Genomic DNA, 26,369 nt, shown 5'->3' with positions numbered 1-26,369 from the left:
TTTCAAAATATTTAAAAAAAACAAACTTCATTTCAAAAACCATTTTCGAATTCCAATTTAACTGATTTTCAAAATGCATTTTAAAATGGCGATTCCACTCCTCATTTCAAAATCCATTTCCCTTTCCTGTTCGCTCACAGATTAGCTCAGGGATTAACATTTGAATTAGCAGCTGGATTATATGGAGGGCTCTCGTGGTCCTCCATACTAAAGGGGTTAAAAACCAGGAAAACACAGTTTAAAGACATACATGTTAGGTTAACGGGTGTGAATGCGAGGTGGGATTGTTGGTCCTTTGTTAGTGACCTACCCATTGTTTACCCTACCCTACCTCTCACCCAGTGTCAGCTGAGATTTCCTGCTGCTCCACTTCAACCCTGAACTCCCAGTTACTCATTTGGCCCCTTGGGACAATTCATTGCCCACCCCTGTTAGAGTTTCTATCCTAAAGCAGCATGAGTTACTTGGTGTGTCTTAATGATATGTTAAACACATTCTGTGTGTAGGAATTTAAAATAGGGGTAAATTAAAAACAATCTGTACAGTGTTTGCAACATTAAACTGATAATTAAACAGACTCCATCCCACAACTGCAATATAATTGTAGTGGTTTTTACAGACCAGTAGATGGCCTCTAGTTACGCAGACGCGTCCTCGTGCTTTTGACTGAAAAGGTTACGCAAGAGGTAGTGTGGGTTGATATAAAACCACAATATATTTAAACGAAATATAAATTATATAAACTCAATAGATTTAGTGTAGCCTATTTAGTCATTTGTGTAGTTTACAATGCGCAAAAAAACAGAAAGGGGACACGGAGATCCAGTCAACAGTGTTGAAAGTCAAAAATGTTCACTTGTAAAAACGACAGAGTACCACAAAATATGTTAAAGGTAAGGATAAAAAATTCTACTGTGGGCAGAAAGTTTTGATCCTTCAGCTTAAATCATTAATGGGCTGCCAAACAGCGGCTCTTCATTGGGAGGAGGAGTTATTTATTGGCAGAATTCCCTCTCATCTCACACTCACACCGCCCCACAGTGTTATCGCTCCCGTTCCTGCATCCAGAAGAGTCTTTCTGTTTTCACTCCTCACGCGTTTCAACATGGACTTAGTAAATTTTCTGCTTTCTATTGCAGTCACCGCCTGCACAGTGAAAGGTATGTCTGCATGCATTTCATTTGGCTAATTAACTCTATCGCGCGCCATGCATGTTAAAAATAACAATTATTGTTTAAATAATTAGGAGTAATAGAATTTTTGTGTGTGTGTTATTGAACGAGACGTGTTAATGTGCGTTCAACCTTGCTCCGCTGTGGATTGATTTTAGCGGTTCCCTAGCTGAGATTGCAGACCTGTTGTGCCAAACACTGAGTTTCAGACACTTTTGGTCTAGATGCCTTAGCAATCATATGAAAGTGTTGTGTGTGTGTGTGTGTGCGTGTGCGTGTGTGTGTGCGTGCGTGTGTGTGCAAATGATTCGGTGTGACTGTAGTTATAGTCATCATTATTAGTATTTGATATTAAGTGTGTTTTTCATGGGTTCAGAAGCTATGACGTAATATTACTATACTAAAGTAAGGTCCGATATGCAGCTTGCAGAGAACAAACATGTTATAATGTCTTATACTACATGTTACGTGTGGCTGATTTGTCTGTCAGCTCTGAACTTTCTTTTGCTGTTGAACTGTGTGGTTTCTCGTGATGTAACTAGAAAAAATATTATGCAAAATGAATAAAAAGAGCTGCAAGATCACGGCATTTCTAATATTGTGGTTTATGAGTGATAAAGAGATTGGGGCAAACAGTGACTGGACAGATGCTTCTATGTTTAAAAAAACAAAACAGAATAACAGTCTTTTTTCTTTCACAAGATATTGCCATCCTGGCTCTGGTCCTTCTACGGGGAAATAAGCAAACCGTGCAAAATCTTCAATGCTTTATGTTTTATTTTAATTGAATACTGCTTCTCATCGGTTTTACTCAAATCTGATCTGAGTCTGAATATTTTAATTGAGGCAATTCATTTAATAATAATCACTGACTGGGGCTCTTTAGTCTGCACTTTACAGGCAGGGGTTAATGAAGGTTTCTTTGAGAGCGAAGCAAGTGTTGTTGGTGTGTGTGCATACGGTGCATGCACATATAAATGTCAGGGCATGTGTGGAGTACTTATAGGCCCTGTCCAGCCCTTTGATATTACTAAGGCTGATAAATTTGATTAAGAGGTTGAGAGACTTTCCTTCTCCCTTTTATGGCTCCAAGCTCATTTCTCGTGGACCCGCTGTGGTTTTTCGGACAGCATGGTACTGGGGTGTATAACAGTATGTGGACAATACAACACATTAATGTCACCTTGCATTGAAATTTGATTACGGTGAGATCAGGAGTGGGGGGATATCCACTTGGGATATGGACAAAGACAAGCTTTCAGCTAACCTTTTTTTTAATGAAAGAAGTGGATGCAACAGAGAACAGAGGAATAGGGATATGCAGATAGACAGTATGCTCTGTGCCAATCCATCAGGATAATGTGCTTCTCATAGGAGGTTTAGGAAAACTGGGCCATTAGTGAAGTGAAGAAATGCTGCCAAAAACGCTCCATAACTCAGGAGAGGAACTAAGAGTGTGTTAAAATGAGGGACGGGTCTGATTTGAGATTGGGAGATGAATCATGTCCAAATATGGCATTTGAAAGATTGCCATGTCTGGGCTGCATTTGTTTCACCACCCCAGGTAATGTTGATAACTCCAACACCAACTTTAGATGCATTAAATCAATTGCAAAATTATTCTAAAGTGCGAGATTTACAACTTGAATGAAGCAGGAGGTGGATCAGCACCACGCAGTGAGACTGACCCAGAACAGAAGTGGAGTAGTAGTGAGTGGCTGCAAAAGGGGAAGATGTAAAAGGCTGCAGGAGAGTGGAGAGGCTGAGTTAAATTCAATTAGCTGTCTCAGTCTCATCCACAAATATATGTAAACTTCACTTCAAATAAATTGTTTTATTGATCATTTGAGCCACGGCAGCATTGCGTATCTAAGGGCAGTGGTTGTGTGTCAGTCTTGTCACACCAGTCCAGACTAGAAGATGTCAACAGCTGTTGGATGGATTGTCCCGTAGATCAGTGCAGACGTTCTTCTTCTTCTTGCATGTGAAGGTACAGTGTAGCAGTGTTACTTGGTGGGGCTCTTTCTCATTACAGTTGTGTGCGCGTGTGTGTAGGGTGGAGGCAACTCAGTGTGTAAAGTAGAAAAGAAAGCTACAGACAGGCTGTAGGTCATGTTTTTATTTATTTACTTCTTTTTTGTCAGCCACATTAGAGTTTATAATGTTTAATAAATGAACATGACTTTTGTGCATTTCACATTGCACGGGATCCTTATTTCAGTTTGCACAATACGCAAAGAAGTGTGTACTTGATGTTTGATATAAATTAGCGTCGCTGTCTGAACTTCAGCATATTAGAAATATCACTGTTTTTACTCAGGTTTTAGTAACATCTAAAAAAAATAACTGTTCACACTTCATATTCTACGATGTAAAATACTGCATAGTGAATTGTTTTGCAATATGGCTGCTGGAAGTTAAGGAATGATTTGATGTGACTAACAATGTCTTTCTTGCTTATAATTATAATTTATTTTACTTATTAATTGTTCGTTGGAGTCCTGGTTACCTGTTTCTCTTTTTTTCTGTAGTTTCTCATCAAGGGCCAAACCAGCGCAGACTGTACAGTGACCTGATGAATGGATACAACCCACTAGTGAGACCAGTCCAGAATGACTCTCAGAGTCTCATTGTTTCCTTCGGCCTCACCCTCATGCAAATAATGGATGTGGTGCGTAAATGATTGCCCATTAAACACAGCTGTTTATACATACTACATAGTAGTCTACTACATATACTGTACATGCCAGTAAAGTGATACGTCATGCATGGTTATGTAAGCAATTTTCATATATTTAAAGATGACAGACCTGATCCCCATCATTGAAGCCACTATTCCAAAAACAGCAAGCTCCCAAGTTTAGTGCATACTGATGCAGCAGTTTTGATTTTGCCACAGTCTACAAACATTGTTTTCTCTAGTGTGAGTGAGGCATTATAAAAGGTTTAAAAACTGACGCCTCTGTGGATCTGTACATTTCTAGTAGTGTGATTTCCCATTTATGAAGCATACACTTCATTTAAAAAAAATCAAAAAGAAAAAAGTAAAATAAATGTACTTAATTACAAACATGAATAATTCTGTTTTTCTAACAGGATGAGAAGAACCAGGTTTTAACAACCAACATTTGGCTACAGCTGGTAAGTATAATTTATGTAAAGTCACAGAAAAGCTGAGTTGCGAAGCTTTAGGGCCGCACTTACACACATCATGCATTTTAATCATAGAGCCATCTGTTTTATATAAATCCTCTCAGTTAACTCTAAGACCATTTTCACCCTAAGTGTTACATTGTACCTTTACTTTTGGCATTTAATCTGGTATTTAGTTTATGCAAACATGTACCACAAAGAGATTTATCATATTGTGAGCATGTGATGAAATGAATTGTGTAACTCACGCATAGTGCTACCCAGACTTTCTATTCGTCTTCCTCATGGGCAGTACAGCACTTTGTCCTTCATGCAGTGAGATGAAGTGTATTAACGCAGATGCTTTATTACAGCTTGTCCATACAGTGACAATAGATCCCTGTTGCTGCATCGTCAGCAGCTCTACTAAGGCTGAACCAAGGCTGTTTGGTCTGTTTTAAATCATTCTGGGGCATCGCAGCGGGAGTTTTGTTCACTCTCTCTCCTTCTGCTCCCTGCAAAATTCATTTTAGCTCTTCGGCACATGATCGCGCCGACAGCATCCACAGTGTACTTTGTTTTAGCATCAATCCAGCATCTGTTGGATTATTTTACTTGCGTAGGTTTTGAGAAAAGTAAAAGGGGAAAAAAGGAAAATGCCATAAAGATGCATACAAGATGTATACATTGCTACATATACGACTTTGAAATACTGAGAAGGATTCTTTAAGATTACATGTTGAAACATTAAATGTGATCGACCTATCTAGTGCCCTCCATCAGTGCCACTGGGTAATTGTACTATAAATCTTACAATGCCCAACAAACTGGATGACCTCTTCGATACACAAGTATTTTGATTATTAAGCACGATTATGCCCTCATACTCTTGTGCAGTGCTGTGTTTCATGTAATACCAGCTGTCTTAAGACACAGGGCTGCATTTAAGCCTGCAGGCAGAAGTTGGCATGAGACATGGACAAATTTGCATAGTCGTTTACACATACTAATAAAGCACAAAACGGAGAGTAGAGTTACGTCTGGTCATTTTAAGGCCAGTTATTTTTCAAATGAAATAATAGATCAGCAAGTTTTGTAGATGTTAAATGAATGAAAGACTTGTTGTAAAGATTAAAAAGTAGGTGGAAAGTTTCTTGTTAAACAGTGATGCAAATTAAAGAGGGTTCCCTGGCTGTGGAAATGCCATTTTCCAAAATCACCATGTGAGATGCACAGGCAATTATATCCTTCCTCAGTTTGTTTTCCTTTGCCTTTATCATTAACTGACCTTTATGGTTCATTATACTGGGAACTTGAACATGGCACTTTGAGTTAATTAAAAGTGAATTATAGATTGGATTAGAAAACTCCTTATGAAAGCCATGTAATCAAGAGAAGTGTCTTCACAGTATGTGTTCATACATATCACCACGGCTGTGGACCTGGAGTTGGAGTTTTGTATTCAGTGAAATATTCACCTTTCTATTCATATTTATATTTTAAAAGAAATTCTGGAGCTTCATTTTAAACATTATGTGTAATCAGTACCTTCATTTATCCTCAGGGATAGATGCCATTCACAGTGTGGTTTTTTTTTTGGCCTGTCCCGTTTGGCTCTTTTGCCATCAGAATTATTGTCTAAAGGCAAAGAAAGATGCCCAACGGATTTACTTTACCAAATTGACCATCCCAGCCTTCCCATAATAGTCCATTTGATTCACCTTTTATTGTTTATTTTATTTTCACTTGCTGAATACGGGACAGACTTGACTGGAGGAAAGAAGGGGAGAAAGAAAGAAGGACGGAGAAACCGCTGAGAAGAGGGACGGGGGAGAAGGGCAAAAAACAAAAACCAACAGAACGGGCAGAGAAAAAAAAGAAAAAAAATGCATATATCAATCACCTGGGTCACCTGTTGAGAAAGAAAAAAGAAAACAAGCAGAAGAGAACAAGAGTAATAGAATAAACAACATCACAATGATATATGGGAATATGACAGTAAATACTAAATATTAAACATTATTGTGCAGCACATAAGATCAACAGAACACAGTGTGCTTTGAGGTAGGAGCCAAAAAGGGTGTAGTTTGTGGGTGTGATCACCCGTGTGTACACCTGTGAGCATGGACGCGCTTGTTTTTAAAAGGTTCCTTCATGTGATGATCTGCTAGAGGGTGTGGGGGGGCCACAGCCCCGTCCTCCAGGGCATGAAGCAGGTATGGAGGAGATCAAAACTCCAGACATCCAGAGGCCCCCAGAACACAAAAGACCAAGGAAGACCAACAGAGGGGCAGCTGCGCCACTGTCCCAGAAAGAGCTGAGGAGAGTCCCAGATGAGGGCTCACTCAGCAGCCGCGGAGCAGAAGCCAGGGGGGGTTGCAGTGATGTGCCCGTGAGCTCCGCCGGCAGCCAGCTGTGCCAGAGTGACCGAGCCCCAGGCCAAGAGGCCGGGGGCACCCCACCTCCGAAGCGGTCCGAGCGAGCCCCAGGCTCCAGGCCCCGATAAGCGGCCGCCAAGGAGTGAGCCGGTGTGTACCTGGACGCCCATCCCCGGACACAAAGAACCACCAACGCACCGACACCTGAGGGAGTCCGCCACTGGCAGGGGAAGTGGTGGTGGGGGGAGATAGGCCTCCAAACCTTGGAGGGCCTGAGATGTCCCCAGAGAGGTGGCGTCTGACACCCAACCTGACATATAGACACAGACATACAGGCACACACAGATACAAACATCCATTCCCACCCTCATGCTCTCATATGCACTTACTCCACACTTCACAGTGTGTTTTAAGAAAATAATCTGTAATACAAAAGTCATTCTTGTGCCTTATATTGTTTTGTCCCGTTACATTTGAACCCAGGGCTGTGTAACCCACAGTTTGGCTTTAGATTATCAGATTTTTCAGAAACATCTGGAATTCATACTACTTAAACTATATGCTGCCATTAAAGGAAAGGATATTCCAAAATTCAGGCGCATTTTTCTAGTGCAAAATATGTTTTATCTGAAAAGGGAATGAACATTAATTAATTTGACCGCTTAGTTCCACTTAGTTAGGGTCAGATTTAGTACAGACTCGGTTTTGTTTTGCAGTTCCTGCTGTTCCTGCAGTTCCAGGCAGACAATCAAATAAACTAAAGATGTAAAACCACGTGTGCACAGATAAGAGCCAGATGCATATGAATGATAAAGCAAAGGCATAAACTTCTAACATTACTATGCACGCCGCTTCACTTGTTCCACATGTTTTCATGTTACAGCCTTTTTCCAAAATGGATCAGATTCATTTTTCACCTCACAATTCTACACACCATACCTCATAATGACAAGTGGAAGAAAGCTTAAAATTCTCACAAATTTATTAAAAAATCTATAAAAAAAAAAAACGGTCTAAATTTCTTAAAAAACTAAAAATATATTATAAAAATGCTAAATGCTTGTTGAAGCACCTTTGAAAAAAATTAACATGAAATAAATGAAAGCCATCATATTCACAAGATGAAAAATATTGACAATTTTCAGTTAGAAATGGAGTAAAAGGAATCAAATGCTTATTAATTACTAAGCTATTTAGCTCATCATATTTATCCATTTTAATTATACATTCTGATATTTACATATATACTGTCTATAAATGAATAGACACTGTATCTCCTACAGTGTGTAAACCAAGTATCCACTAAGTACCAAAGTTTAGTTTAAATGTTTAACAGCCTGCCTCACCCATATACAGCATCACCTTCTGCATAATCCTGGAGTCTTTCAGCCTCTGTAGTCACATATAATAGACATTGCAGTAAAGACCAACACAACTGTAAACTCATATTTTCAGCCTGGCCAAGGCACCATCACCATCACCATAACCACGTTAAATCTCAGGCCAGGTCTGATGTCACAGAAAGCAGGTATTAAGAGCCCTTTAAACAGTACTTGTGCTTATTATAACTGAAATATAATAATCTTCTGACATTTTGGGTTGAAATGTCTCAACAGCTACAAGCTGGAACTGTAATCATCCTCTGAGTTTTCCAATTATGTCGACATTTCAAATGCGCTTAGCAGCATTTTTTCTGAACAGAAAACCTTCCAGACAGAAATCAAGTCTCATTCTTGTTCCATGTCACTCTGTGATGTTGTCACATACATTTATTTTGGCTTTTATAGTAACTGTCACTGCTACGAGGAAACCGTGTTAAATCCCCGAGCCTCTAAAAAGGCTTAATAAGCCCATAGGCCTTTAAATGTATTAAAAATAAGTAAGTGGAATGTGAAAGTCAAGGTGTCAAATGTGTTTGCATTTTGCAGTACTGGACTGACTATTACCTCCAGTGGAATCCATTGGATTATCCAGGTGTGTCCAATGTGAGATTTCCTGACCATCTCATTTGGAAACCAGACATTCTGCTGTATAACAGGTAGGCACTGATCTGCTGGGTTGTAAACTGTAGTTGTACATGGTGTTAGATTTGTGCCTGATTTAGACCTCTGCAGCAAATCTACATCATAACTTACAACATAGAGGGAAGCTACTTTTAACCCGTACGCTTCCATGAAATTCAGTCTCTACAGACTCCATCGACCTGAAGAGTAGTTACATTTCTCTGGATGTGCACGTCAGGTTAGTGGAAGATTACCGTGTATGGTTAAAAGGGGTTTCTGGTTACAATATAGATTCCCCAAGAAGCCTAAGTAAGTATTAGTGTGCATGCATTTTCTTCTACATAACGCACAGGGATCTCAGAGGGATGTGATGCATTTTTAGATTTTGGTGCTCCAGAGGTTAAACAAGGTTGTTTGCAGTCACGCTGTCTGATACACTAAAGACCAAATATTGTAAACAATATCTTGTGGTTTAAAAATGGCGAATAAAGAAAACTGTTGTGCCTCATCCTCTACTATATTCGTTTTGAAGGATGTGATGTACAGGAGATACAAAATCCAATGAATACTGTATAATCTTTAGCATATCTTTGGTATGAACAAAATGTTAATATAGTTACCTGTAAAATTTTGTAATTATTGGATGTTCTGTGAGTAAACTTGAAATTTAAACTTGTTACTAAATTAAACATAAATAGCTAGTAATATTTTTAACACCTCCTATTTTTATGGTATTAAGTGTCACGGTGTGGTGTTTGTGTAGAAAAGGATCCAAAATGCAGGCAAAGGTTATGATGCGAGTGAGCGTTTATTTAAGTGACCAAAGTGGCAAAACAGGGAATGAGGAACGAAAAGCTACCAAAACCTACACTGGGAAAACTAAAGACAACCCTGAAAACATGACAAGAGATGCAGAGTGATGAACAAAACACCATCAAATGCAGACGAGCAGGCAGACAAACACCATACAAAGTAATCAGGAAATGACTCACAGCAGGGACGCACAGCTGAACCTAATTGACATGACGAGACAGGGAGACATAAGTTGAACACAATGAAGTCACACATGGATCTACAAAGTAAAACAGGAAGTTCCCAGACTGTTTAACAGAATACAAAATCAGAGTGAACTAGAAAATAATAACAATAAACTCAAACGCTGGGTCACTGACCCAGGACCATGACATTAAGTACAAGTATATTTAATTATAGCCTCCAACTTTATATATGTTGTTGTCTCCCAAATTACAGTTCGAACATTGCTGTATTTGGCAGGCTGTCATCTGTTTTTTGACCTAAACGTTCACTATGTGTGTGTATGCTGTTAAAAATGTAACCCTGGCGCCATCAGATTTCCAGCTGCAGAGTGAGATGGCTACAACTGATTGGGCGCAACCAGCACAAATATCCCATCAAACATTTAGACATTTTATTAAACAAGGACACATAAGAATGTAAAATGAGCGTATACTACTGACTGTTTTATTTACTATGACATAGCTCCCAAAGAGAGTGGGAGTGCCTGAATAGAATAACTGTATTCAAGTGGCAACATGTGAAAAGATACTGTGTTCAGGCTTCTGCTCATGAGCTCTGGAAAGCATCAGACCCCGTGCTGCCACAGGCATTATTATGACTGTCTTGCTGAGACAGACAAGCAGAGAATTTAAAGATACATGCAGCTCGGTCCTTGTCCTTTTCTGTTTTTTGTTTTTGTAATTGTAACTCTGTATACCAACACAGTTGATTTTAAATCGAATGATACGCGATTGAATTGAGGAAAACAGAGTGTCTCATTAACTGTTTAGGAGTTATAGCTTTTTAAATGAATGGCCATTTTCAGAAACTCAAAATTAATTGGGCAAACTGACATCATTTTACATTCAGGATGGTTTTAAATACCTGGATGAAAATCCTCTACAGTCATTAAAGTCCAGAACACATAGACATCAGCACTTGATATTTCCTTCCCTTGATAGGCTCTGCCTGATTTTTACTGCAGCCACCGGCTGTTGTGGGTCTGTCTGATGTCAGTGTTGTCTTAAGTAACTAAAAGGCATGCTGTGCTGGGTTGAGATCAGGTGATGGGCTTTGCTATTAAACTATATCCCTTTTCTTTGCAATGAGAAACTCAGCTTAAATACATCTGTTATAAAAATGCAGTCCAATGCCATTTTTGAAGTTTTCGCTGTCACAGTCATTCTGAGGTCAAAAACAAAATAAAGGCTAACTAAAATACACACAAATATATTTTTTAGTTAGTTAGTTAGTTAGTTAGTTAGTATTTGTGTGTATTTTGGCTTTATCCACTGTAACATATATTCTTATGTGCAATACACATTTTACTGTGCAATATACATCTTAATAACGTGTGATATTTTTCCGTGCCACAGTCATTTAGTGTAAGTGCAATACAGAAACTACTGTTTTATACTTGAAATTATTTGACATATTCTTTCTTTCTTATCTTCATTTTTTCCCCTCTGGCTCTAAGCTCTGCACAAGATTTCCTGAGTACCCACACCCAGTGTATGTGTACAAATGGCAAATAAAAGATTTTAACTTTATCTTCTTATCTTATTGGTAGGTTGGTTACACGGCTGGGATATTACACTTCAAGGATAGGGGAGCTGTGCACTTTAAGTAAAAAGCTAGAAAAGCACTTTGCAATAAATCATTTAGACAAATTAATAAAATTGTATAGAAATGGTAGGAAGAGCATTTCATTATATGTCCCAAATGAAATAAAGCTATAGCGATCACCATTAATCAATCTCTAGAACATCTGAACAAAATACATTAAAGGTACCTTACTCCCCTGGCAGCTAATAAGAGAGAGAGAGCATTGTACTTCATATGAATGTCATTTTCTTTATTCAACTTTAGCTCAACCGTGCCCCAGCCTTTGGGAATTTATTTAGGTGGAGTGCATTGTGGGTAGCAGGGTAACAACTAAATACTCATCTCCTGGGAAGGTTTGCATGAGATGTGACTCCTTGTTTGTTGTGTATCTGCAGAAATAATGACTTAGAGAATTATTTATATATTCCTACCACAACTGCCCCTCCTCGCTTGGTAACTTCCACTGAAATAATACTGGTGGCAAATAACTCAACATTAAATGCTGGAATTGTTCCATGTTGTCTACAGTGCGGACGAAAGGTTCGATGCTACGTTCCGTACCAACATTTTGGTCAACTCCTCGGGCACCTGTTCCTACCTACCTCCAGGTAAAAGCCATATCTTAGTCACTGACACATATTGACTGGGGAAAAAGACATTTTTACCTTCGCAGCAACACTTCCATCCATCCATCCATCTTCATCCGCTTTATCCGAGACCGGGTCGTGGGGGCAGCAGCCTAAGCAAAGAGGCCCAGACCTCCCTCTCCCCAGCCACTTCCTCCAGCATATCCGGGGGAACACCAAGGCGTTCCCAGGCCAGCCGAGAGATATAATCTCTCCAGCGTGTCCTGGGTCTGCCCCGGGGCCTCCTCCCGGTGGGACATGCCTGGAACACCTCACCCAGGAGGCGCCCAGGGGGCATCCTTGTCAGATGCCCGAACCACCTCAGCTGGCTCCTTTCGATGTGGAGCAGCAACACTTACTGTATGAAATATGAAAACAAAAACGATAACAAATGATATGTGGAAACAACCCACAGAGGTGGCCTGTCCTGTCAGGAGCAGACATTAGCTGGGTACATTTAAAATAAATACATGGCTCCTGAATCTTCTGACCCATTCATCTGTATGTTAAAGCATTAATTGTTACACCTTACTCTAGATCCAGTCCAAGTGTTTTACCTCTGTCCCGGCTCATGTGTGGGTAATGCTTTCTATACAGCAGTAGAGTAAGCACAAAGTGGTCCATAGGCTCTACATATCATCCAAAAAAACAAAAAAACATTTCCCTGTGCGAGTCTTCAGTGAAGTGTGTATTAGAATGATGCATCATGTTACATAAGCCTCCTGTGGGTGCAGTTTAAACATAAATGCAACACACATAATGTGTTGTATACAGGGAGTGCAGAATTATTAGGCAAGTTGTATTTCTGAGGAATAATTTTATTATTGAACAACAACCATGTTCTCAATGAACCCAAAAAACTCATTGATATCAAAGCTGAATGTTTTTGGAAGTAGTTTTTAGTTTGTTTTTAGTTTTAGCTATTTTAGGGGGATATCTGTGTGTGCAGGTGACTATTACTGTGCATAATTATTAGACAACTTAACAAAAAAACAAATATATACCCATTTCAATTATTTATTTTTACCAGTGAAACCAATATAACATCTCCACATTCACAAATATACATTTCTGACATTCAAAAACAAAACAAAACAAATCAGCGACCAATATAGCCACCTTTCTTTGCAAGGACACTCAAAAGCCTGCCATCCATGGATTCTGTCAGTGTTTTGATCTGTTCACCATCAACATTGCGTGCAGCAGCAACCACAGCCTCCCAGACACTGTTCAGAGAGGTGTACTGTTTTCCCTCCTTGTAAATCTCACATTTGATGATGGACCACAGGTTCTCAATGGGGTTCAGATCAGGTGAACAAGGTGGCCATGTCATTAGTTTTTCTTCTTTTATACCCTTTCTTGCCAGCCACGCTGTGGAGTACTTGGACGCGTGTGATGGAGCATTGTCCTGCATGAAAATCATGTTTTTCTTGAAGGATGCAGACTTCTTCCTGTACCACTGCTTGAAGAAGGTGTCTTCCAGAAACTGGCAGTAGGACTGGGAGTTGAGCTTGACTCCATCCTCAACCCGAAAAGGCCCCACAAGCTCATCTTTGATGATACCAGCCCAAACCAGTACTTCACCTCCACCTTGCTGGCGTCTGAGTTGGACTGGAGCTCTCTGCCCTTTACCAATCCAGCCACGGGCCCATCCATCTGGCCCATCAAGACTCACTCTCATTTCATCAGTCCATAAAACCTTAGAAAAATCAGTCTTGAGATATTTCTTGGCCCAGTCTTGACGTTTCAGCTTGTGTGTCTTGTTCAGTGGTGGTCGTCTTTCAGCCTTTCTTACCTTGGCCATGTCTCTGAGTATTGCACACCTTGTGCTTTTGGGCACTCCAGTGATGTTGCAGCTCTGAAATATGGCCAAACTGGTGGCAAGTGGCATCTTGGCAGCTGCACGCTTGACTTTTCTCAGTTCATGGGCAGTTATTTTGCGCCTTGGTTTTTCCACACGCTTCTTGCGACCCTGTTGACTATTTTGAATGAAACGCTTGATTGTTCGATGATCACGCTTCAGAAGCTTTGCAATTTTGAGACTGCTGCATCCCTCTGCAAGATATCTCACTATTTTTGACTTTTCTGAGCCTGTCAAGTCCTTCTTTTGACCCATTTTGCCAAAGGAAAGGACGTTGCCTAATAATTATGCACACCTGATATAGGGTGTTGATGTCATTAGACCACACCCCTTCTCATTACAGAGATGCACATCACCTAATATGCTTAATTGGTAGCAGGCTTTCGAGCCTACCGGTATACAGCTTGGAGTAAGACAACATGCATGAAGAGGATGATGTGGACAAAATACTCATTTGCCTAATAATTCTGCACTCCCTGTATAAACACAGGTAGTAAGAATGATGTCCTAATAAAACCTTTTGTCAAACACAGTTACAGAACAGAACAGGCCAATGTTTAGAGGCTGCAGATAACCACTCGATCACATTTCAAGACTTGAAGAGTCTTTTGTGACTAAAAACCTACATGTAATGGCAAAAATTAACTGACATTTTATATGATGCTAAAAAAGAAAATACCCGTGCTATATTTGTTGTTTGTGTGACTAAAATCCAAACCTTTGAAAATGTTTCATTATTCTTTAATTATCAAAATACATCTGCTTTACACTCGTCCTCAGAGGACAGCGACTCGCTGCCATTAATGTGCATCTACACCCCCATGAGTATTACTGTAGAGGTACTCGTCACTTCTCTCTGTAGCGACAAGTACCCGACTTTAATAATTCAGAGCAGTGAACAAATGTGGGTCTGGTGTGGCTTTGCAAATATATGAAATTTTAACCCTGGAGGGCTTTTGGAATACTTGTACATAATAATTATGATAGTATATCATTATTTGACATAAAGAACAAGAAGTCTCATTATTTTTTCATATTGGCTTTGTAATGAACTCAAATTATTTTTGCAGTATTCACAATAAAATCTGAGAGAGTGGATGACTGTCTTTGATTCATAAATTACTTTAAGTTGAATTATTTTCTACAAAAAGAGGTTTTAGTTGGTTATGAACTGAAACAAACCTGTTATTATTATTATTATTATTATTATTATTATTATTATTATTATACCGAGCAGATTCTTACCATTGTGCAGTAACATGACAAACTATGACTTGGGGATAGCAGATGCTAATGAGCTCTCATAAGCTGCAGCTTTGAATTGATTTCCTGAACTTAATGCCCCACAGATGTATTTTAATATGTTAGGTTTTTAGCTTCTTCTTCTTCTTCTTTTTTTTTTTTTGTCTTTTCTATGACGTGTTACATGAGAAGATTAGTATTGCTAAGTATGAAATATGAGCCAGGAGCTCTCGACTTAGGCTAGCATAAAAATGTGGTTTTTCATTTAGCAAGTCTGGTCACATGTTTAACTGTGTTATTACTCTTTTCATCTCATTCTTGCAAAGAAAGTGTCATCTTCTAATGTTTTTCTTAGAGCAGAATGACATTTTTTTTTTCCAAATCCACCTGGTTCTGAGACACCATTCACATTTTGATGCTATATATTAGGCATGTTAAACTCAATTTACATTGCAGGTCACATACTAATCTTATGTGGCCCAGACATCCTGTCAATGTACAGAAATGTAACTACATATTTATTCAATGAGATATCTTAACATAAGAAAAAAAAATGCAATTTCACCAGTTTGTCTCAGTTTTTCTACACGATAAAGACACGCTGCTGTTGTAAAAGAAAGAAATGTCTCATTTAATTGCTCTGGTGTAGTATGAATGTCCATGAGGGAGGTCTTTATCTGTAGGAAAAGCTGTCGAACTTGTGAAAATGCAGTTTAAAAGTTGAAATTTACGTCCTCTTTCACATTTTCCAAAGCCATACTGTGGGACGGATTGGAGTTTTTGCTGGGCTGATTCTTGCCCACGGGCCTTATGTTTTTATATATATAAATCTCTCTCTAAAACCATCAGTGCATATGCACACACACGCCTACCAATCATAAAGTTAAAACCGACTGCTTAAATATTGCAAAGGTTATCGCTGACCCATCATAGGGTAAGTAAGAAAGTAAAGTTTCTTTATATAGCACTGTACAACCATTTACACACAATAAATATCAAAAGAGAACCACAAATAAAGATAAAAACCTAAATAACAAAAGTATGACAAGGTGTCCCTCTGTACCCACGAGTGGAGGTCAGCCCCTATGCCCATCAGGGGAAGAAGTCACCAAAAAGTCACAAGCTACAAGCTTTCGTTGCTTTCTTTAGACAAAGGAAAATATGATGTGAAGTGACACAGTGTAACTGGCTAAAAAAAATGGCTAAAAATAATAGTGTAATTATTTACATCACCTGTGGTTTCAATGACATGGCTGATCACTCTACATATGCAGTATAAGCATGGATTCAAGGGAGCACACTGAAACAGAGTGCCTTCCTGTCATAGCTGGTGATTACTGCTCTCCCTGCCAAGCTCTTCCCCTTTTTCCTTACCCAGCAAAAGTGCTGGCTGGCTTTCCCTTAGCATCTTTAATCAATACAGCTTGATCACTAGATTTATTCTGGATTGATTACTTCTGTCTCAAGAAAATTGCCTCTCAACTTTTCTCCAAATGATTCCTCATTGGATGCCTTATTGGTACCAAATAATCATTTCATGCTTGAGTTGAACACAACTGCATTATGTGGATAAAACTGTATGCAGATTGGACAAATCATTTGAATTTCCAGACATTTGTCTTTGTGACTGAGGTTCATTACAGTAAATCGGACTCATTCTTCAGTATTGTCTATATTCATTTCATATTCACGTTTGCCACCTTAATGCCGCTAGCAGAGGCATTGTTTACTGCCAGTGTCTTCTATATTTCTTAAATATGGATGAAAATAGTTTGGTGGCTGCCTGTCCTGAAGAATCACCCTCCACTTTCATCGCATTGTCATATTGGATTTTGTACTCTTTCTCGGATGGATGGCACTTTGACTTCACATCTCCTCAGAGTAAAACTCTTTGCTGCCTCTCTTTTTCATTTTTCAGTTTCTCTCTGCTTCCTATATACCAGAGTAATCGAGTGTGCTCTCTAACTAAGCTTGGAATATTCATGTGTCCGTTTCTATCTACAGGTGAAGTACAATATGTATGAAAGCAAGTCTTTCGGCATCTTTCAGTGTTTCTCACCACAACAGGGATTTTCAAGAGCACCTGCCACATCGATGTGCGTTGGTTCCCGTTTGATGTCCAAAGATGTGACCTGAAGTTTGGTTCCTGGACATACGGGGGTTGGTCTCTGGACTTAAAGGTGATGGATGCAGATATCAGCAATTACATTGCCAACGGAGAGTGGGATCTTGTTGGTAAGTAAGGTTGTCAGTAAAATCATTGAAAATATTTTGCTCTAATCTTTCTCTCCAACTTTCTGTAACCCGTCGGACCACAGTAAATGTGTGCCTTGTTTTGAATCAGAGGTTCCAGGACAAAGGAATGAGCATTTCTACGGCTGTTGTGAGGAACCGTACCCTGACGTCACCTTCACCGTGGTGATGCGCAGACGGACGCTCTACTATGGCCTCAATCTTCTCATCCCATGCGTCCTGATCTCTACTCTGGCCCTGCTTGTCTTCCTCCTGCCTGCTGACTCTGGAGAGAAAATCTCCCTGGGTAAAACCAGCTTCATTCAAAAAAAAAAAAAAAGTTCAGTTTGACAGCAATTTTTTGTAACACCAGTTTGTAAGAACTGTAATCTCAAGACTTCAATTGCAAAGTTAAGAACCTGCATTATAGATGGAAACCCATCAAAAGTTAGCAAGCAATGGATGGCCATGATACGCTAATGGGAGTCCACATATTAAGAAACTAGCAGGTACGTGGCAACCAGAGGTCATAAAAATTGAATTACATCCAGCTACTTCAGGCAACACCAGGCAAAATAAATTTCTGATAGTAGAAAAAGGTGTGTCCCATCTTTTCTCAACCCTCAGATGAGTGATTTAAGCAACTACCACAGTTACCTACATTACAGGGTTACCTAGGTAACCGGAGCCTGGAATGTCCACTAGCAACAAACCACAAGCGACAAAGACTATGTGAAAGTCCCTTTACTGTGCTCACATTACTGAAACCACCATGCATTTTTGGTTATATTGTTGGATACCTGACACACAGTCAGATCCATTTCCTTGTGCTTTTCACCCCTCAGCCTGAAAAGCTATTTGGGTATTTTGTCAATGCAATAACTCAGGAATGAGGGTATGTGAGATTTTCAAATTGATACAAATGGTACATCTACTAAAAATCTCAGATGAGTTTGAATCTCATTGAATCTTATACCTTCACCTCAAGATAGAAGGTCAAGTTGTTGTTTTTTAAAATCTTTTGAACACAGGAACTCAGAAAGATGTCAACTAGGATTTTCAAATTTATACCAAAGGTGCATTTGCTAGGAGGCCGAAGGATAGCACTGGTGGCAGAATTTTAGAGCAACCACAGAAAAACAACATATTAACTAAGTGGACAGTTTACAGCGAAGACATTTCTTGACTTCTTACCACTGTTTTCTCAGCTGCTATATGTGCTAAAGACAATCGTGAGGTTAGTATTAAATAATAAAGTTGGGGAAACAATGTGATGCCATTATTTTAAAATTACTCCAAAACTCTTTGTCTGCAATATGTTCTTTAAGCAGCAAGTTAATGCAAATCACCTCAGTATCACAACCATACTGATAAGTCTGTTAACCAATATTGAAAGCTTTAATCGCACTCTGTGAACACATAGCTAGCGCCAAATGTGGTTCTACTTTTTTTAGACACAATCTACCTAAAGATGTGGCTCTGAATTAAAAATGCAGATAGTTTAGAAACCAGGAATTTCCAAGTTGCACATTTCAGAATGTCACTAATTGCAGTAGTGCTTTTGCAATTAGTGAAAAGATAAAATATTTTCTCCGCCACGCTGAGAAAATTAAAACTTTAAGTTTCTGAGCTACCAAGCAAAGTTACTATGAGTTGAAGACATAACCTTAATTGTAATAGAGTCGAATACAATAATAACCCAGAGCATCAATTCACATTGAGAACAATAAACCCTGTATATGTTTAAACTCACTGTATCAGCATTGTCATTGTGAGCTTGCCAATGTTGTTATTTCACTCAAATTACAACTCTAGCAAAGCTACTGATATAGACTCCTTTTTAATATGAATTGATTTGGGATATCACTCTCAGTTGGAATGCATTTTGTTAGTGCAGAAATCCTTGTGCCAATCAAGCCATACGCTAGATTATTTTTAAGCTGTCGTATCACCGAACACTAAACTAAAATTCCATTAGCTTCATTTTTTTTTTCAAGATGAAATCGAGATCCATTCTCTTCTGATGAGCTCATCTGGGCAGCTAATTTTGCTGTGGTGCAATATTCCAGATTTATATCCTGCGTGACTCTAAAGCAGCCGTCTGTAATATGCGTTTGTTGCCAGAACCATAAGACGTTATCAATTTAAATTGGGGTTTCAGAGGCATGTCTGCACCTCTGCTACTTAGAGTGTACCTTTCAGACATTGTTTCACCTTTGATACTTCAATTGCCGTGGCATCTTTTTCAGTTAGACTTTAGAGTTTAGGTGTTCTGTTTAGGTCCTGAGTGACCCCAGTATTGTTTCTGCACATCCACCAACCTATTTCTGAACACTGACTTTTCTCGATGATGTGTTCCATCCTCAGGTTACAACGGTAATTCTGTTAAAACATTTTCAATTTTGTTCTTTTGCAAGTCCTTCCAAGAAGCTTCAATGTCACAATTATTGTAAAAAAAATCAAATGTTCCTAAACCCCCATGCTACAGAAAGTTTGATCATTTTGTAAACGACCTTATGCTAACGTGACTGTGATCTTTGTGATAACTATGATATGAAAAATGAAGCAAAATGGCCAAGAATTAATGAGATCATAACCAGGTTACATCATTTGCAGCCCAAGTAGTTTTGACACGCAGTCAAACCTTCTTTCATTATTCTTTAATTTTTCTCCATCTTAGACAACTTCAAAACCACTGCTTACCCATATTCTCTTGGGTAATCAGTGGTTTTATGAAAACCAATGGCTTTCCAGCAATCCTATTGCTCCGTGGCTTTATGAAGTGACCTAATTATAACCACAGATTGACGAACAGAATTGTCAGAAGACCTTTGAAAACCTTTAATCTTATCGCAGTTGTCAGAGTTGCCTGAGTGTTTCATTCATTCATTATAAATGCTTTATATAGACAGTATCTGAGGTGTGTGTACTGCATGTTTCAGTAGAGGCTATTAATTTATGTAGTTTCTGCCTTTTTCAAATGATTAGAGTCCTGTGTTGCAGCTGGATTCCTTCATTAACCAAATGATGCCTAATGTGTGGGCTCACTGTGTGCATTTTCATCTGTATGTTGCTTTTTATGTTTTCAAAGCTTATAGAGGAAAGAGAAATGAGGATTGGGTGTGTGAAGATATAAGTTTCTATGATAGTATGAATTCTTCTTTAACACAAAATTTATTTAAAATTGTTTATGTATAAAAAATTTATATCACTTCAATGTCTCATAGCTTCTTCTCAATCTATGTGTGTGCTGACTATGTCATAAAAACCACTGTAAATGAAATCAGTATATCTAGTTACCCAACTCAACGTCAGCATTTTTAAGAATGGCGAACACAGAGTGAGAAATGTGTTTTAATGCCAGCATTTATTGCCTGGTTTAATTTCAGTTAAATTGAGCTGCCATAAGAAGTGTGATTTGTGATATTATAAATGGATCAACAGGAACATTATAGTGCATTTAATGGTAAGATGAAAATTTAAGGAAAAACAACAAAATAGCCAAATAAAATGAAACTAGTTATTTTTTGAATGTTTGAATAGCTAACTGTTTGATATTATGCTATTTAAACTACAGTATGACATTTTTAAGAAAGATTATTGTGTATGTAGTTATGCAAAGAAGAGAGCACAACCCATGATTCATTGCATGACCCAGTTTGGGCTGCTGAACTGATGGCCTCACATCACTGTGCTTGACTCTAGAATACTTGTACATAGAGGAATATATGGTCGATAGTGTGCCCAGGTCCTGTGGCTGCAAAAAACACAGTGCTTGACAGTTGAAATGAGGTGTTTGCGTCAATATGCTGTGTTTGTTTTTCACCGTAGATGGCACTATGGTCAGTTTCCACTTTGGTGTCATCTGTTTAAAGGACATTGTTCCAGAAGTCTTGTAGTTTGTTCAGAAACTTTGAAACCTGAAGCTGTGCTGCCATATAGAAAGAAGAGACTTTCTCCTAGTTATCCTTCCAAGCCACCTATACTTGTTCATTCTTTTCCTATTTGTCATATTTAACACAGTAACTGAGGCTTGTAGTGTGTGTGATGTAGCTCTTGGTTTTTTGCAGTTTCTCTGAGTACTGCATGGTCTGACCCTGGGATGAGTTTGCTGGGCTGTCCACACATAAGTTTGTGTTAAATGGACTGGTTCTTATACAGCGCTTTTTTAGCCTACCTGAACACAACTTTATACAACTTGGCTCATTCACCCATTCATACAGTTTTCCACGTAAGTGCTTTCTGTCTAACATTCACACATATTTCTACGTTGACAGATGCATCAGAGAGCAGCTTGGGGTCAGTATCTCGTCCAAGGGTGCAGGCTGGAAAAACCACTAACCTTCCAATTAGTAGATGACACGCTCTACCTGCTAAACCACAGCCACACCAAACACACCTGAGATACCTAAAACACCTGAAGGCTCCAGACCAGCAAACTACCAAAACCTCTGTTTTATAGATGAGCTCACACTTGTTAACAATAGATTAATCAAGTACATTAACGGCATCTGGCTGCTACTTATTTGATCCTCATTCCTGTGTCACTGGCCTGGTCTTTTTCCCTATCTAAGAAATTCAAAAAATAACTTTTGAAGATGTTGAAGAACATTAATACTCTCCTCAGTCCTTCTCAGATTTAAATATTCTTCCCTGATCCAAAGAAAGGACTAAAGTAGCAGTTATGACAAACTCACGCCGCTTTTAAAGTGTTTTTCAGAGGTATCAAACGCACATGGGCATGCATGGGGGAAGTTGTGAAGTTAGTCATTAGAGCCAGTGGTGAAGTGAAAATTTGTCTCCCCATAGCTAAAGATACGTGTTGCTCTTGCTTTTACCTTTTCAGGTCATCTTGTGACACAGTGAGGTTTGATCACTCCCGAATTTTGATTTACAGAGATTATATGTTTCAATTTTTCACATTTGACTACTGTGAATTAACCAGTTGCTGTGGAGTAGAATAAACTTTAAAACAAAGCAGAATTAGCAGACTAAAAGAGTATAAGGTGGCACAAATTCATGGAATAAATTGAATGGCTTTGTGCGAAATAGGAACAAAATGTGAATAATAGAATAAATCTGGGTACAAAGCAACTGCAAACACCTGAAAATGATAAAACAGTCATTTTAATGTTTAATACGTCTGCAACAGTATTTATTGCTATAATATTAGAGGGTCTTTGTGTCTGTTTGTGACATAACATCCAGCTTATGGTGATTTGTAGCTGATTGAAAGATCAAAAACATACGTGTGTGAATACTTTTGTTGAACTACGTTTTGTTGTCAGCTGATAACTGAGATTTGGTTTCCTCCCCAGGTATTACGGTCCTGCTCTCTCTGACTGTCTTTATGCTGCTAGTTGCAGAGATTATGCCTGCCACCTCAGACTCTGTGCCTTTAATAGGTAAGCCAGGCCAAAGTTAAAAGCAGTTCCTATGGATGTCAACTACTATCAGAGAGAAGCAAAGGGTGAAATTTTCTGTAGTCATTTTTCATCAGGGATTTCCTTATATCACAGTGTAGCCAAATTCAAGCAGCTACCCAGTATTTAGATTTCATTTTGGTTTAGGGATCTGAGTCAGTCTGTTTGAATCAGTGGAATGAAAGCACTTCTTCAGGCACATAAGTGAGCAGTAATGCTCAAGGGATGAAGACATATTTGCTGTCCTTAATGATCGGCCCGGCCTTTCTTCTTGTATGCATAACCTTGATGTTATCATCTAGTTTTCTCATTGTTTTTTACTACACAGTACTTCTTTCTGATCCATTCTGATTGCCGCCTGCATTTCTTTTTTATGCAGCCGAATATTTTGCCACTACAATGGTCATTGTCGGTCTCTCAGTGATTGCTACAGTTCTGGTCCTGCAATATCATCACCACGACCCTGATGGAGGCAAGATGCCAAAATGGGTGAGTGTTTTCTCAAACAGTAATAACTTTTTCGTGAATTTTACTGGCATTATTATTTATGTCGTTTCATTATAGACACACGCAAAAATATGGAATACATTAAAAACAAACTGTTGACAAACCTAAATAAAATGCACATTTTTAAGTAATGAATTGAAAAACAAATGCTAGATATAGCAAATATGACACTGATTAAACATATATATGCGAATTCATAAGGGCTAAAACTATATCAAATATAATATATGTAACAAATATAACATAAGTGTATGTAGTGTAAGTAATGTATGTAATTTGAAAGATATTTCAGAAACCTGGGAAAGAGGAACAGAATAATCTCTAACAGTTCAAAATTAAGGTTACTAAGAAACAGATTAGTAACATAATTGGATACAAATTCACAGTAATCATCTATAAAGGCCATGCTAGTGCTGAACAATATATAAATTCCACATATGCTGCCATCCAGATGACTTTATTCAGCAATCTACAATAACCTGCTTGCACTCAGGATTTGTCACATGGTGAAAATATTGCATTATCTGCACTATGAAATGAAAAATGTGAAAAATAAAGCCCAGAGGAGTTCAGCTGGAATCTTATATGAAGCAAGAATAGGAAAACATTTAGCTCTCAAAACTGCACTAATGGGCTCCTCAGTTCTCAAGCGCTTCAAAGAACAGGTGATGCAACACGGTGGTAAACAGTGAATCCACATTTAAAAACTTGTTGCTTGTATGGGCAGAGTTTTCAAAAGAAACTACAATTTTTCATTTTTAACATTTGATAAGTTATCTTTGTACTATTGTCAAAATACATATAGGGTTTAGATGATTTCCAAATTGTTGCATCATCCTGTTTTATTTACATTTCATTCAGTTTCCCAATTTATTTGGAGCAACTGGTAATAACCTAATGAAAAGGTATGGAGCCAAAGAATGCAACAACATTAGTGGAGTGAACACCTGCATGTTTTATATACTCACAGTTCATTAGATATGTACGTTTTGAAGATGAAAAGGGGGTCCAACCCAGTACTAGCAATGTGTGGCTAATAAAGTGGCCAGTGAGTGTGTACTCAGTCCACTTTTTACTGTGATTTGTCAATTTGGGAAAAGTTAATATGACAAAGCGCTATTTGTATAGCGCTTTACTAGTCCCTAAGGACCCCAAAGCGCTTTACACAACAAGTAATCCACCCATTCACACACTGGTGATGGCAGCTACATTGTAGCCACAGCTGCCCTGGGGCGCACTGACAGAGGTGAGGCTGCCGGACACTGGCGCCACCGCGCCATCGAGCATCTCTGTAAATATTACTGTGTCTAACCCATACAAATGAGACTGATATTCTGCACTCATTCTTATTTCTTCAATGGCAGATTTAAAGTGAATTGCAGCCTTAATCCACTCTTTCATTCACCGTTTTATCTCAAAGACCCGTGTGATCCTCCTGCATTGGTGTGCCTGGTTCCTGCGTATGAGGCGTCCGGGTGAGGAGCGAGTGCGTTCAGCCTGTCACAACAAGCCTCGACGGAGCAGCCTGACCAGCATAGACCTCAACATGAGCACCTCAGCCTCCCAATGCACCAATGGCAACATGCTCTATGTCGGCGTGCGTGGCCTGGAGAGCATTCACTGCTCCACTGCTGCCACCTCGTCTGACTCCGGGGTCCTCTGCGGACGCCTGGTTGGACGGGCAGGCGAGGACGAGATGCTCATCCCAGCAGGTCAGGTCACCCCAGTTGGAAGCCTAGAATTAGAGATGGCCAAGATCCTGGATGAGGTGCGCTACATCGCGAAAAGGTTCCGCGACCAAGACGAGGGTGAGTCTGTGTGCAACGAGTGGAAATTCGCCGCCTCCGTTATCGACAGGCTTTGTCTCATGGCTTTCTCACTCTTCACTATCCTCTGCACTATTGGTATCCTCATGTCAGCACCCAACTTTGTAGAGGCAATTTCCAAAGACTTTTTCACTTAGTTGTTCCCAGGAAATAAATGATTCATCAAATATAAAAGCCTACACCAATCACTGTTCTCACAAAGTAACCATTTTCAAACACACGGGGTAGTCATTTGGATACACTTACCCATACTTAATCCAAAGTTAAATGTAGAATGTATGTGATACATAAACAGCTGAATATATGCATCACATTACATTATTGAAAACTAGCTTTTCTCTTTTCTATCACACAGCCTGGCTTCACACCCTGTACTGTATGATTCTCTAAACTGCATAGTATTGCTTCAATGATACAATTTGCTAACCTGGCAAGAATGCTGTTATTAGTTATGCTGTGTTACCTGTGTATTACTGTGCATTATAATGTTTCTGTAATGTGTAATGTGGTCCATATACATAACGGCTACTGTACCTTCTATTCAAATGTATTTCATGTAGCACATTTCTATATCATACATTACATTGTATTACAATCATAAGTAGAACCAAAAGCTTTGATTTAAATGTCTTCTTACTTGGTTTTACTTACTGTTTATATTTGTATGATTTGATCACTAAGAATTTCTCATAGTTCAAAATGTTGTATGTTTCATTTTTTATCAGTTACTTTCAATGGGTTGATTCTTGTCCACTTTGAAGATTCATAAATAAATTCATTCAATTCAAAAACAATCCCTTGTCAATGACAGATGCTCACATGGGACAACGGGAATAATGTCCTTTTTTACACTTTTTCAGTGTTTTTTTAAAAACCAAACACGTAAAGCAAATGTGGAGCTGTTTATGAAGCAAGAGTTTAACCTTCTGAAAACTAGACAGAGGTTCTAGCAGTAGGATAGTACGTGTCATCTTAAACCCCAGAATTCGTTTTTCACACGTCATAGCCAACAAACTCAAATGCACTACTCTCAATGAAGACGTTTTCTTGCAGTGAGGTCCGAGGCCTGGTGAAACAGGTGAGTCCACTTTTTTCAGTAGGATTCTCTCCAAAAGATCTCCCCAGTTTTCCACACTGGAGTTTCTGCACAAAGGAGAAGCTGGTGAATAGAGAGAACGGGAAGCAAACGCTAGACTTCACTGATTCAATGAATGAGGCAAAGACTGAAGGAATTCCTCCATCCTAAGTAGCAGCTGGTCACAGGTGATTACAAAGAGGTGAGATGATTACCTCCTTGTGGTAATTATGCTCATATTTTCACCAGAAAGAATTTCAGTTTCTGCCT

The 26,369-nt window shown here is 38.9% G+C and overlaps 1 protein-coding gene across 3 annotated transcripts; it reads left to right on the top strand.

Annotated features, from left to right (window-relative positions):
- Positions 1-643: 643 nt before the first annotated feature.
- On the top strand, positions 644-25,626 carry chrna7a (cholinergic receptor, nicotinic, alpha 7a (neuronal)). Of its 3 annotated transcripts, XM_026162688.1 has the most exons (11): positions 644-893; positions 1,042-1,160; positions 3,704-3,843; positions 4,269-4,313; positions 8,611-8,720; positions 11,836-11,915; positions 17,104-17,271; positions 17,381-17,575; positions 22,587-22,673; positions 23,071-23,180; positions 24,619-25,626. In XM_026162688.1, the coding sequence occupies exons 2-11, from the start codon at positions 1,106-1,108 to the stop codon at positions 25,159-25,161; spliced, it is 1,533 nt and encodes a 510-aa protein (XP_026018473.1). In that variant the 5' UTR covers positions 644-893; positions 1,042-1,105; the 3' UTR covers positions 25,162-25,626. The 3 variants fall into 3 exon arrangements, with proteins under 3 accessions (XP_026018473.1, XP_026018464.1, XP_026018481.1); XM_026162679.1 differs by having other exon boundaries at positions 644-1,160; XM_026162696.1 differs by lacking the exons at positions 644-893; positions 1,042-1,160 and adding an exon at positions 3,088-3,162.
- The last annotated feature ends 743 nt before the right edge of the window (positions 25,627-26,369 follow it).

This window comes from Astatotilapia calliptera, chromosome 1 (assembly GCF_900246225.1).
Source record: "Astatotilapia calliptera chromosome 1, fAstCal1.2, whole genome shotgun sequence".
NCBI lineage: Eukaryota > Metazoa > Chordata > Actinopteri > Cichliformes > Cichlidae > Astatotilapia > Astatotilapia calliptera.
Note: the sequence above shows the minus strand (reverse complement) of the source record. Positions and strands in the feature narration are given on the sequence as shown.